Source organism: Canis lupus, chromosome 20, assembly GCF_011100685.1.
Source record: "Canis lupus familiaris isolate Mischka breed German Shepherd chromosome 20, alternate assembly UU_Cfam_GSD_1.0, whole genome shotgun sequence".
NCBI lineage: Eukaryota > Metazoa > Chordata > Mammalia > Carnivora > Canidae > Canis > Canis lupus.
The window spans coordinates 18,971,844-18,984,946 of record NC_049241.1 but is presented as its reverse complement, the minus strand read 5'-3'; the positions used below and the strand labels follow the sequence as shown (position 1 = coordinate 18,984,946).

Below are 13,103 nucleotides of genomic sequence, written 5' to 3'. Positions count from 1 at the left end.
CAGCTCAGGCTACACCCTACGCCCAGGGAATTGCTCTACTTTGGAAAATATGACTTCATGTTTTCGGATCTGCGTGAAAGCTGGCACTAGCGTTTTCTAAACAGATACGGACCACTCAGCTGTAACAGCCAAGCCAGGCTCCCTTGGTGGGGTGGGGTGGGGCACAGGAAAGCACTTGGTTTGCTTGCTGCCTTCCAGGCCGTTGGGTTCCTGATGGTCTTTGGCACAGTGGGGGAGAGGGAGGGTGCACACCTGCCTACAGCTGCCGGAGGCTGGGGGCCCTTACCTGCTGCAGCCTGCTGGCCGTGAACTGCATGGCCTGCTGGTGCTGCTCTTCAAGCATGTCCATGTGCAGGTGGTCCAGAAAGTCGTTTCTGTCCTCATCCATCCAGCCCTCGTCCAGCTGGTGGGGAGCGGAAAGTGGAAGGAGAGGGGGGGGGTAAGTAGCAGCCAACACAGGCTTCAGAAATGAGTCCTTCTGATTTCATCTTATTGACTTTTTAAAAGCAAGGATGTTAAGACTCCCTCCAGGAGCCATGAAAATGCGGTGGGCCAGGTGTTTTGCTGTACCTCAGCAAACGAGCCACCCCTTCACATCAGAGACCTTCCACCCCAGGAAAGCTTCGGCTATCCATGGTTTTATCTTTTTTCAGGGTGACGCTCCTGCACCCACGGCAGCTACTTTCAGTGAAGTGGGCCCCAGTGAAGGGGTCAGGTGGAGCACGCCCTGACTCCTGCGCTCTGGCCCACAACCAAGGTTAGCTGGCCCTGAGGAGAAAGTATCCACGGTATGGGCGGTGTTCTCTGTGACACAGAAAGTGGTCTGCTTCACCAGCTGTCTCTGGGGCAAGGCCCAGCACTTTCATCAGGCGCACATCTTCCCAGAGTAGACTACTGAGGGGCCTGATATCCCACAGCCTATGGGCCTGCTGTTCGTGTACCATCTGCGGCCGCTTTTGTCCTACAATGGCAGAGTCTAGTAATTGCGCCAGAAACTACATGCCCCCAAAGCCAAACATATTTATTACATGGCCCTTTGAGAGAAAGTTTTCTGACCAGTGGTTCTTATATTTTAAAATAAAAATTGTATTTTGTGTATAAGATGTACATGGTGATGATTTAATATACACAAACATAGTGAAATAATTCCTAGAGTCAGGCTACTTAATGTAGCATTTCCTCACAGAGCTACCATTTGTGTGTGTGTGTGTGAAAGAGAGAGAGCACAAGCGAGATAAGAGCACCTGAAATGTACTCTCTCAGCAAAGTTTTAGTAGCAACGCAGTATTACTAACCACAGCCATCATGCCACACGTTGCCTACGCTCCACCCAGATCCAGGATGGAACACTTGTCAGGCTTTGGGAACTCAAACATTTTGATGGTTATGACCTTGGTTGTGTTTTCCAGTCCATTATGTTTCCTTATCTTCTCCTTCTTTACCATTCCTACACTAATGAACCTGCTGGGCCTACAATGTAACGTCAGGCTGGGTGTGAGCACTCTCCTTAAATGGTTAAAACATAAAATAGGTTTGAGGTCACATCAAGTGAGACTACTTTTTCAGGATGTACAAAATGCCTTCACATATTCAGACTTAACACTTGGACAGCGGTCTGCAGTGCCACGGACTTGGAATACAGACCCAGCTTCATATGCGGGAAGCAGACTCACCTGGAGTTCAGGCCTTGCAATCAGCAAGGAAAAGTTCTTGTTTTCTTCACTGGTTAGAAGAGCCACGGCCTCTTCACGGTTCTGTACCTCTATTCCATTAATCTTAAAAAAAAAAAAAAAAAAAAAGGAAGGTGAGGAGGTGATGGAGGGGTTGGCCACAGCATAATTAGATCATACACAATCATTCTATACTGTTCCAGGCTTATGTGTGTCACCCAGTCACAGCTGGGGCACAGAATAGTCCATGCAGCTTGAAAAGAATGCTCATTTTCAGAAGGAAAGGCCTTGCTTGGCCTGGTCTATCAGTCAGCCATGACAGGTGTACAAGGGAACTAATGTGGAAGCTATGTGAACATAAGTGGCTGAGACTCCAGAAGGCAGACTGAGAAAAATCACCATGTTGTGAAGAGGGACCATCTGAGCAATTTAATCAGACATAATACTCAGGCAGGAACATAAAGGAAATATACTAAAGCATTATTATAGACATTTTCAGATAATATGGGAGAAAAAGCAGCAGCAGGTCTCATGTGACCATTACGGAAGTTGAGGACAAACAAGGCAACGGCATCAAACATGGTGTTCTTGTGCTTAGGGTGTCACGTTAGCTTCTTTAGGCAGGACAGAAAGGCTAGCAGGAGGGACTCTCACAGCATGTGTGAGTCCCAGGGTGGATGATTCCTCCAGGGGACACAGGAACCGTCTCACCGAGCAGGAAGGTGACCCTTCTACCCAACTTCTTAGGCCAGTGAACCAAAAGGCAACAAAGAGGATGATTCTACTGGTCAGGGTGACCTGACCCAGTGATCAGTGGAGTAGGCAGGGCCATGTTCAGAACTCAGGACTTGCATGTCCCGTAGTAAAAGCTAATGGGAAAGGACAGCATCCCCACATGGCAGGACTGCAGAGGAGTAGGAGCTTTTAGGAATGAAGGGTCCTTAAGCAGGAAAGGATCCTTAAGCAGCTGAGGTTTGGGTTGAAATCTGGGGAAATGTAGAGTGTGCAGTGGAAAAAGGGAATACAAATTACTCCTGGTGAGGTAGAAACACAGTAGATCAGAAGTGAGAGGAGTAGGAGCTAAGCCTTGTGGGACACCGTAGAACAAAGAATCTCCATTTCTGTGAGATTAAGAATTACTGTAGCTGAAACAAGTGGTCTCTTTTTGACTCCAAAGAGCAACAGGCCTTCCGGTAAAGAAACTATCCTTATGAGCCCTTCTATGGTATGATATGTCAAGTCATGAAATTTAAAAGGCTTCTCCATCAATTTCACTAAATTTGCCAAAGATGTTCCTATTTTAAGGACAAGACCAAACTTGACACTCATGGTCCAAAATGAGACCTTTAGAGAAATCTACAATGAGAATTCTTCTGGTTCATGAGCTGCGGACTCTTGGCTTGACTTGCGCCCGTTGCTGTGCCGTCCTGGGCCCTACACAGAGAGAATGATAGGAAGGGAGGTTCGCCTTTGGTAAGGTGCTAGGGCCTCTCTGTCCAGCTGTCCTAGGCCTCACCACTCGTGGTATGTGTCATGTTGCAAGGTTTTTGCTTCACTCATCAATTTAACTTGTCTGGCCTCACTATACATCTGATTTGGTAATCCTTGTTCCTTGATGTCTTCTGTATTTTCAGCTCTAAAGCTATTATCATCAACCATGAAGTGTGCTCTTCAGGGACGAGGCTCCTGGTCAAAAGCTGACCTACCTGGATAATGCGGTCTCCTTCTCGAATGCGCCCATCCTTGGCCGCGATGCTGTTAGGGTCGATCTGAAACACACATGGACATGTCAGCACGGGGTGGATAATAACGAAGACATGCATGAAAATCAACAACAGCACTTCTCAAAGGCTAACACATAGTCTTGCTTATCCCTATATTTTTGTTTTGCACAGAAATAAAGACGACTTAGTGTCATGAAAGGAGAGACAAACATGGATTGATCTGTTTCCAAGCCCTTTCCTGGGCATGCATACTCTTGGACCCCTGCATGCAACCCTGTTCCATGGCAGTGTGCACAGACCCTGCTGACCCAAAGGATGGTGAGGCACAGCTGACTTCCATTGCATCCACAGAAATGAAAACCGAAGTGTGATGCAGAACAGGCTAAACTGTACCCTTCACTATGCTGGTGAGCAACCATACCTTGATTATTTTACTATATGCTTCAATTTTGGAAAATAACTTTAAAAATGAAATATAATGGAGACAAGTGGGATTAAGTATGGGAAAAATCCCTCCAAATGCAGTCACGGGAAACCATCTTAAGTGTGGTGAATAAAGTACATCCAAAGGGATAATTATTAAGCCTAGTAAACACATCCCTTGGCTCATTTCACAGAAAGAGGTTTTATTTCATGACAAAACTGAGTTTCTGTGCTTGCATGGATGGGAGTCTATGTAAAGTATCCATACTGAAATCAGTGGCTTTGCATTGTCTTTTTAAGAAGATCAAAATAGCTTCCATCTGTGTACTTTGCAGATGCATTTAACTTACATGAATTCAACGATATTCACATTCAACCAAAAGGAGAAAGAGATAAAAAAAATACTTTAAAAAGTGTAAATTATTCCATCCACCATCCCATTCAATGAACACGAGAAGGGAAATGTGCATCCGCTGTCCCCTCAGGGTTGAACACACAGAACCACGTAAACGGCTCCATTTTATGGCCGATTTGCAGGCTTCTCCAGGGTAATTTCGCCTTATGTGCTGACTGACATTTGAACTTAACCTCCATGTAAAGACGTAACTCCCTGGACTGTGTGATGAAGGGGATAAAGACATTTGTGTCTTTCCAAAGACTCCTCAATGAGCCAGAGTTAAGGCTGGTTAACACATAACAGGAAAAAAAAAAAAAAAACAACAACAACCCAAACCAACACAATGCCTTCTCTGCTCCTGAGATGACAGTTATACACACTCTGCCTTCCTACCTCACTTATATAAATCCCAATGTCGTCTTCATCATCAGTCCGGTAGCACACAGTGAGGCCCAGCTTGTCCTGGCTGTTCATTCTGTAGAGATCCACTTCCTAGGCAAACAAAAGGTATTTCCTGTGAGCTCCAGCAGGCAGGGAGAGCTGGGGGTTGGGGGGGTCAAATCCTTTAAAAATATTTTGTTTCAATGATGAACTGGATTTTTTTGTATTTGACTGTGTGTAGAGTGGTTAACTTACTAAACAAAAAGTGATTATGGACACAGGATCAATGCCCACAGCATTTCTGACCCTTCAGTCAATATAAAGTCATTTTGAAAATAGTTATTTTATTGATTCCCCCAAAAGAAAAATTACCTATATTTCACTCAGTGTCATGACTTCTGGAGTAGGGCTTTTAAAAAGCATTCTTTCACTGTCTGCCACAAACGAGAATATTTCCATAGCCCAAACCATCCAGCCATTTCAGTACAAATGTTTCCAATGTGTTCGGTTAGATTATTTCACGTTGCGTTCCCTTAATATTCACAGTAATAGAACTTGCAAACAGATTACACATAAATTGATCCAAGAAAGGAGGGTAACGTGATAGCGCACAATTAATGCTTTCCACAACAGCTGTGATATTTACAGTCGAGAAATTAGTTTCAGCCGCTATTACTGCAAATTAAATAAGATAAAAGCAAAGTGAGCCCAAATGCGAGACACATGAGCACGGGGAACGCCACTGTATTTGCCAATTAGTCTGCGCTTCAGAATGAAGTCAGAACTTTGAAAACTGCTGGAGCCTTGGGAGGAAGTTCTGGGTTTTCTGAAAGTATTAACAGGCCGAGTTGCCCTCTCTGCCACGTTGCCAACTACCCCTGCAAGATTCTGCAGCACTAAACTGCAGGCCTGTTTGAAGGGCTGCCTGATAAGAAGGTCTCCAGCAGGTCTCCTGATCTGGTTTTTACTGCTGACTGTTCACCACCCAGGAGGGTGATGGCGCTGAGAGGATGGGTCTCCAAAACCAGTCTCTGGGGACTACTCCCTCTCTACATCCTACTGTTGGAGGGTGGTAAGGATGCAGTTGTCGTTGTGGGGAAGCTCAAAGCAGATACCTCCTGAACCCTCCCCTATGCAAGGCAGGGTGCCCCAAACCATGGACACTTTCAAAGTGGAATAGCAGCAGGTGCAAATGTCCTGGGCATCAGTGCCAAAGTCCTGTGTGCAAGGAAGCGAGAGGTGGGCTGAGCATGGCCAAGCATGAGGCCAGACCAGGTTACGAGGACCCCAGAGGCTAGCAGGAGGAGCTTGGATCTCATTTCACCATTGTGGGAACCCATGAAAAAGTTTTAAGTGAGGACTGCTCTGATCTGATGGACTATTTTCCGGCAGTCTTGCCGGCTGATGTATGGAATGTAGTGTGGTGAAGGGTTAGGGCTATGAAGACAGGTAGACCTGTGTTCAGATCCCAGATCTACCTTTCTGGCACCTTCATCATGGACCTGTTGCTGTAGTTCTGTCTCCTTACTAGTAAACACCAACTCCGCTGCCTCAGGCAGGGTGAAGACTCAGTGAGGTAAGGCACACAGAGCTCTCAGCACAGTGCCTGGCCCAGAGAAAGCAGGAGATGGGAATATAAGAATTACTGCCGGTATGTTTACCTGCCTGAAGGCCCAGAACTTGATTGTAGCACAGTGGGTGTATTTCACACGCCCCTCCCCCTGATAACTGTATTTTCTGAACATTGATATGTTAATTAATTCAATGGCTTCCTAATTATGGCTTTAGCAATATGGCAAATTTTCACTAAGCGAAATCCCATTAATTTCTGATACTTAGGTGAGTTGGATGGAAATTTCTTTCCTAGTGTTTTGAGAACAGGACTAAGCACAGTAATGGACAAAGCAGGAATTCGAGGGTCACATTTAACTAAGAGGACCAAATCTTTCCAAATACTTGCGAGTAACCAGTTTGCACACTTCACCTATCTGTCACACATCTTCCTCTAACATTTCAAACACATGCCCACATCTCTGTCTCACGTTACACTTCCTTTGGGTCTGGGTAAAAGGAAACACTTTCTCTGTTTTGGCCCTTCTCACAGCGTGATTCAGTGCAGTTGCATGATGATTTGTTTGGGTCTAACTGCACAACTGTAGCCAAATGCTGCCACTGAGCCCCGTGCTATCATGGCGGAAGCCAGATGGTTCTGGAACAGGTCCATAAGCAACCAAAGCAGAGAGAGAGAGAAAATGGGAAAGGTTGTAGGGAGGAAAATGAGAAAGACAGTAAACGTTGTGATATTCCTTTTAACAGAATTACAAATGGCAATATGAGTTTTAGCTTTTCATGAATCAACTGGCCGCCAAGGTGAGTATCTAAGCATAAAAGATTTCACAGTTCAGCTGGGCTTTATTCCAGTACTCAGAGTGAGCTTCCAAGTGCGGTTGGGAGGAGTAAGTGCAGAAATTGAGGGAAGTGTTTACGAACTACTATAGCATTTGGACATTGTCATAATATCCAAGAACAAGATTAGCAGGCTTGTCTCACTGACCAAGGCATCGGTTCAGGAACTCCTGACTCAAGTGGCAAGCTGTATGTGGGGCGAGCTATATAGTCTCACATGGTGGAACCACATGTTGATTAGTGACACACTGAAAATTCAACTGGTCGACCTGCTCTTCGTGGTTTTTCAGTATAGACAGTTTGAGAAGCACGACTCTGTGATACACATCTAGAATTGACAGCTCCATTTGAGAACACGGGAAAAGTGAAAAGTCTGGAAATCATATCTTGGAAGAGAACACATAATGTACTAGGGGTTATTCAAGTCAGAAAAAGGCAGGCTCATAAGGAATGGGAGAGCTGAAGGTCGGCTACATAAAAAAAGGATTTGGCTTAGTTCCCAAAACGTAGAGTCTGCTGTCTTAGGTTTTTATCGAACTCATTAACTCGACACTGAACTTCAAAAGCATTTCTACTTTATTTTTTGGTCAGGGTTTTGATGGACAGATATTTGGGGAACTAGGAAGCTATAAATGCGGACATCACTTCATGTTGCTATTGGTGGGAGGATTTTTTTCCCTGTACTTTACTCTTCTGAATCTGCCAGTTTCTTTCAACACATCTTTTATAACCAGTGAGGAAACTTTCTCAGAATGTCAGGCTGGTGACTTTCAAACAGTTTCACCTGAATCCCTGATAACCGAATCATGGATAATACTTTCAGCTCCCCTGAACACATTCTATGTGCTGCCATTAACCCCCCATGTGATTAGCAAATTAATAATAGATTTCCAATAAACACTGGTGGAAATTACACACAATACATGATGGTTAAACATTCCCACATGTGTGCACGGGAGACAAGAGGTTCTTATTACCAGACCTATTCCCAGTTAGCAATACTCTGAGAATGCAGTGCTCTCTCCCTACAGCAGAAAGGTTTAGCCAGCACTGCACCGAGCCTTTAAATTCCACTGCAAATCCTCCCAGGACAGACTGTCATGGCGACAGTCACATTCTCACTTTGTTTAGATTTAACTTAAATACAGCAGAAGCCAAATTCCATCCTTGATACGGATGAGAAGCTGGCTCTGGCATCCGCCCCCCTACACACACACCCCTGACAGGTCAGAGCACAGGAGGAGCAGGCTCTCCTCTGAAGCACTTGCCCTGAGTATGTTAAAGCTTTCTCTTCCACCCTCAATTCCAGTTGGCTGTGAAGCAAAATTTAGGACATTTTAAAAACAGATTCAAGAATGGGAGTGTAATTCTAGTTTAGGGGGGCAGTCCTCCGGGAACAGCTTTCTATTTTAGAAATGGTCTGGTTTTAAAAAGGATGAGTGGTACTGGGTGAACAAATGCTGATATGACATTTCCAGTTAAAATAAAGGAAGCGGTATTCTGAACTCCACTTCAGGTATGTACTCGACATTGGTATTAGATAGGATGGCTTGGGTTTTAATGTTTCCTTGTGTTACCTGGATCTTCTGAGGAACTCTAGACCAAAACCAGCAAAGTTTCAATTAGAAGGCATATGGTCTAACTTACCTCAACTCAATTTCCAAAGGTGGTTCAACATCATAAAGAAGAGCCTGGTTGCTAATAGTTAAGCAAAGAGTGAACCATAAAGGGTTTTCAGAATCTCCTAAAAAAACAACACTAAGAAGTGCTACTGTCTCGGCTGTATATAAATCTGAGTTTTACCTTGGTTGCTCATCAAGATTATATTAAGGCAATAGTAGTTGAATAATGAGTTGTGAAGTAAAAAAAAGGGGGGACCTAGCCTAATATAGTGTGCATAGTAGGTGGCTCAAAAGCGAATGAATGAGGGGATCCCTGGGTGGCGCAGCAGTTTAGCGCCTGACTTTGGCCCAGGGCACGATCCTGGAGACTTGGGATCGAATCCCACGTCGGGCTCCCGGTGCATGGAGCCTGCTTCTCCCTCTGCCTGTGTCTCTGCCTCTCTCTCTCTCTCTCTCTGTGTGTGTGTGTGTGTGTGTGACTATCATTAAAAAAAAAAAAAAGTGAATGAATGAGCTTGAGATTCCAAGAAAGGAAAAAAAAATAGAAATGAACAACAATCCTGGCTGCACCATGAACAAGCCACCTTGGGAAAGTCACTTCATGTCTCTGAAACGTCTCAGTTATTCTATAATTTCCTAACCAGACATATCTGTGAACTTAGCAGACAATTCTCCAAACTCACCGGGTGGCTTGTAAATTCTCAACATTGCATTGTGACTCTAAGCTAAAGGCAGAGCCTTACACAACTGAGCACACATCACTGAAAGCTTAGAGGTTATCAATACATATCTGTCTGTGATGATGGAGATAAGATTTCAAAGAAGACCATTAATCAAACTGGTATGAATAATGTATTAGCATTATCTGGATTATAGTTCCCCCACCACTGGTGTCCTGTTGCTTACTGGTCTAGATGGACTGTTGGATAAAAAAGGAACTGCTAAGCCTGACATTTCAGATGAAATTGAAACGATAGCCCAATTAAGAGAATTAATGGGGCCATTCCACCTGGGTGATTCGAGCTTTCTGTTTCAACGTCAGCCACTTTAATCAGAGGGGATCCCAAAGACTAATTTCAATGGCTTATCCCACACTAGGAAGACGGGTCACTGAAGCATAACTCTACCTTATCGGTTCAGAACTGCTGTGCATATTTCTTTAAATTATCTCAACCCTTTCTATATCCATGCACGGGGCAGGCTATGTGCAACACAGAGGTGTCTCAAAGAGGCTGCACTTCCCTTCAAGGACCTTTATTTGAGATAGGGTAATGAGGCCTTTCTTCCTTCACTCAACAAATGTTTACGGGGTACCTACTCTGTGCCAAGCACTATCCAGGCACGAGGAGTGTAACCACGAATGCGTTGGATGAGAGAGCAGCTCTCATGGAACTTGTATTCTAAGAAGGGGAGCCATATAGTAAGCAGGGAATGGCACTTGGGGTAGGGATGCCTTAGAGTGGCTGGGAAGCTTCTCTGGAGGTGACCCGTGGCCAAAAGACAGAGCTGGACAGGACCAAGCTAGGATCTGTGGGCTGAGAGCAGAGCAGGTGAAAGGTCCTGGTGTGTGGCTGGTAGTACAAAGAATGGTCAAGTGCCGACTGTACTGGGAACGGGGTGAGGAGGCCGACTCGGTGAGGGCAGGGCTGACCGGGGAGGGTTCCCTGGAGGAGCCCTTGAGCCATGCCTTTAAGGCCAAGGACAAATGTATAGATTGGCTGGAGCATCCTGCATCATCTCCAGGACAATCCCTATTCCCTAGTGATCTACTTAGGTTACTTGATGAAACCAGGTTTGGAGGTCATTTTATACTTTCCCGTTGAAACTGTAGCTTTTCCTTTTCTTTTCTCACCTCAAAATTACATCATCAGAACACAACATAGGTGAGGGCAGACTCATAGCCTGGTGGTGGTGGGGGCTACTGATGAATCAACTGGGAAATTAACAATAGATTAATGAAAAAGCCTTCTTCAGACATCTATTTTCCTTCTTAATTGCCTACAGAAAGATCTAGAGCAGGTGTTCAGTACCTGAAAATTTATGGGTAATTATGTGGCTGCTCAACCCTTGGGTATACTTGGGTATAATCCTTGTAGCTTTACACAGTTTCACAATAACAGGGATTTGACACTTACCTAAATACGATCATTTTGTGTGCTTTAAAAGACAGAACATCTGTTTTTCTCTGAGCATTTGCTTCCATAATATCCCAACACACTCATATATTTTCCACCTATATAATATCCATGGAACCAGTTATTTTTCAAAAGGTGTGGATGTTGATCTCATTCAACTCAGATGATGAGTGGTGTGTTGAGACTGACTCCCAAACTCAAAACACACCCACTCTTTTTGTAATCTAACCCCAGAATGGGGGAAAAGAGGATGGAACATAGAAAAGGGCGTGTGGACTGTTCTAAGAAATTTGGTGAGAAGGGTGGATGATGGGTACATGCCTGGCTCCCTAAAAACTGGGTCTGCTTGAGGAAACTCCATTCTTCACACTGAGGTTTTGTTTATGAACATTCTGGAACTGACCAGACTACCTTTGGAGGACATGCCTCTGAAGCAGGGCAGTCCTAGAGGTTACAAATGCCGCTCCCTACGGGATATTCCCTCCTGGTTAGCGGCCACACTGAGCTTCAGGGACACTCTGAGCCTTCACCACAGGACTTAGGATGGGCCTCTGATCCCAAACCACCAGGTTCACTTTATGAGATTTGCTTAGTTAACAGAAAGAACCTGATGACATCTAAGCTGCTAGGGACAAAAGTTCAGAGGTGAACGCAACCTTCCTGTCTGATTTTGACCCAAAACTGTATTTTGGTTTTCTTAGGCGATGACAAGCTTATGTCTAACAATCCTCATGACTTAGGACTTGCCAGGGATGTGAACTCCTTAAGGGCAAGCAGGGTGGCGACTCCCTGAGTTTGTGTTTCTAGCACCAGTGTATTCACTGTAACAGATGCTCAGTGAAAGCGCACAAGTAGAATATAATCCTGGGTGTCTCATGGCATCAGAGGTCTCATTTAAAACACTCAACTGATTTTCTAAATACCTGGGTTGTTTATCTCTGCTTTTTACTCATGAGAAGAAAGAAGTCTATACTGAATGGAAGGCAAACCAAAGCCTCGCTGCTTTGACCCAATGGCAAGACAAATGGAAGCTTAGACGTTTTTACCTCTAGGTTGGGCCCCTCCAACTACTGTGCACAGAAGCACCTGGGGATCCTGTGAAAATGCAGATTCTGACTCATTAAGTCTGAGGGCCAAGATTCTCTGCGTTTCTTGCCATCTCCCAGGTGATGGCTGTGCTGGTCCCGGCAGTACACTTTGAACAGCAAGGTTCTAGGGAACTGTTTCAGAGTGGCTTCTATCAAAAGCAAGATGCTCTAAGGTAGTTTACACTGAGAAAGTTACTTCCTTTAGGAAGGCAGACTCAGTCTGGGCTAGTCTTAACACTTCTTTAACACTAACTAGCCCATCTCCTGAGAAAAGAGGGAGTGGGGCGAATTGGCCTCCGGCTCCCCAGCCCTTACCGGGCACCACCTATGATGAGCACCAGGATTTGAGAACACTACCTGGTGTCCACTGTGTATATTGTGTAGCACTTTCTATTTATGGCACTTGCTGATTTTTTGTCTGAGGCAATGATAGAGCATTGCCTTTGAAGTAAATTTACCTTAGTTTAAATGAGTTGAGTTGGGTAAAAGCAAAATAGAAAGCAAATAATGGTTCTGGTCATAGTCAGATATAATGAAAGGCAGAATGGGCCACATGGGGAAGATCCTGTGGGAGCTCTGTGACCTTCCAGAAAGCATCTGCAAGTTCTTTTAGACGTGATCCTTTTTTTTCCAGGAAGAGACCATAGGTTCCATCGGGTTCCTCAAAGCATCAGACATGAAAATAGATCACTGTTATGGAGTCAAGTTTAACCAAGTGCCCATGACTTACCACATCTACACAACCCTTGAACAACATGGTTTTATTGGTCCACTTACATGTGGACTGTTTTTGATAAATACAATACGATCTTATAAGTGTATTTTCTCTTTTCTTTTCTCTAGCTTACCTGGCTGTAAGAATAAAGTATCTAATGCATGTAACATACAAAACTGGTGTTAACTGACTGCTTATGTTATAGGTAAGGCTTCTGGTCAATGGCAGGCCAGCAGTTCAATTTCTGGAGAGTTAAAAGTTAGATGTGGATTTTCGACTGCACTCCTAATCCTTGTGTTCAGAGGTCGGTTAGACTCTGTAAATCTAGCTCCTGAGATATTTAATAGCTCTTTAAAGACTGCTTTAAACACCAATCATCAAAAAGCAGTGTTGTCCTATAAGGATTATGAAATAGCCCTTCTTGTAAGGTACTATTCCAGAGAACTCCAGACCCAGGAAATGCTAAGAGGTACTTGGCTAAAGAGAAGTGTTAGATTAAAAAAATATGTATATGTATGTATGTATGTTTGTTTGTTTGGGTA

At 44.4% G+C, this 13,103-nt stretch overlaps 1 protein-coding gene and 1 long non-coding RNA gene across 5 annotated transcripts in view; one reads left to right on the top strand and one right to left on the bottom strand.

The window, feature by feature from the left end:
* The window catches only part of PDZRN3 (PDZ domain containing ring finger 3), a 237,565-nt gene that overhangs the window by 2,876 nt on the left and 221,586 nt on the right, over window positions 1-13,103 (bottom strand). For all 4 annotated transcript variants that reach the window (XM_038565837.1, XM_038565840.1, XM_038565839.1 and 1 more), the window contains 4 exons: window positions 4,608-4,706; window positions 3,377-3,439; window positions 1,674-1,775; window positions 287-403 (listed from right to left, as the gene is read on the bottom strand). In XM_038565837.1, the coding sequence (XP_038421765.1) occupies window positions 287-403; window positions 1,674-1,775; window positions 3,377-3,439; window positions 4,608-4,706 (381 nt within the window). The remainder of the gene's footprint in view (window positions 1-286; window positions 404-1,673; window positions 1,776-3,376; window positions 3,440-4,607; window positions 4,707-13,103) is intronic.
* The window catches only part of LOC111091268, a 219,186-nt gene that overhangs the window by 193,065 nt on the left and 13,018 nt on the right, over window positions 1-13,103 (top strand). Inside the window, exon 4 of the long non-coding RNA XR_005374721.1 lies at window positions 3,305-3,801. This is a non-coding gene — a long non-coding RNA (uncharacterized LOC111091268). The remainder of the gene's footprint in view (window positions 1-3,304; window positions 3,802-13,103) is intronic.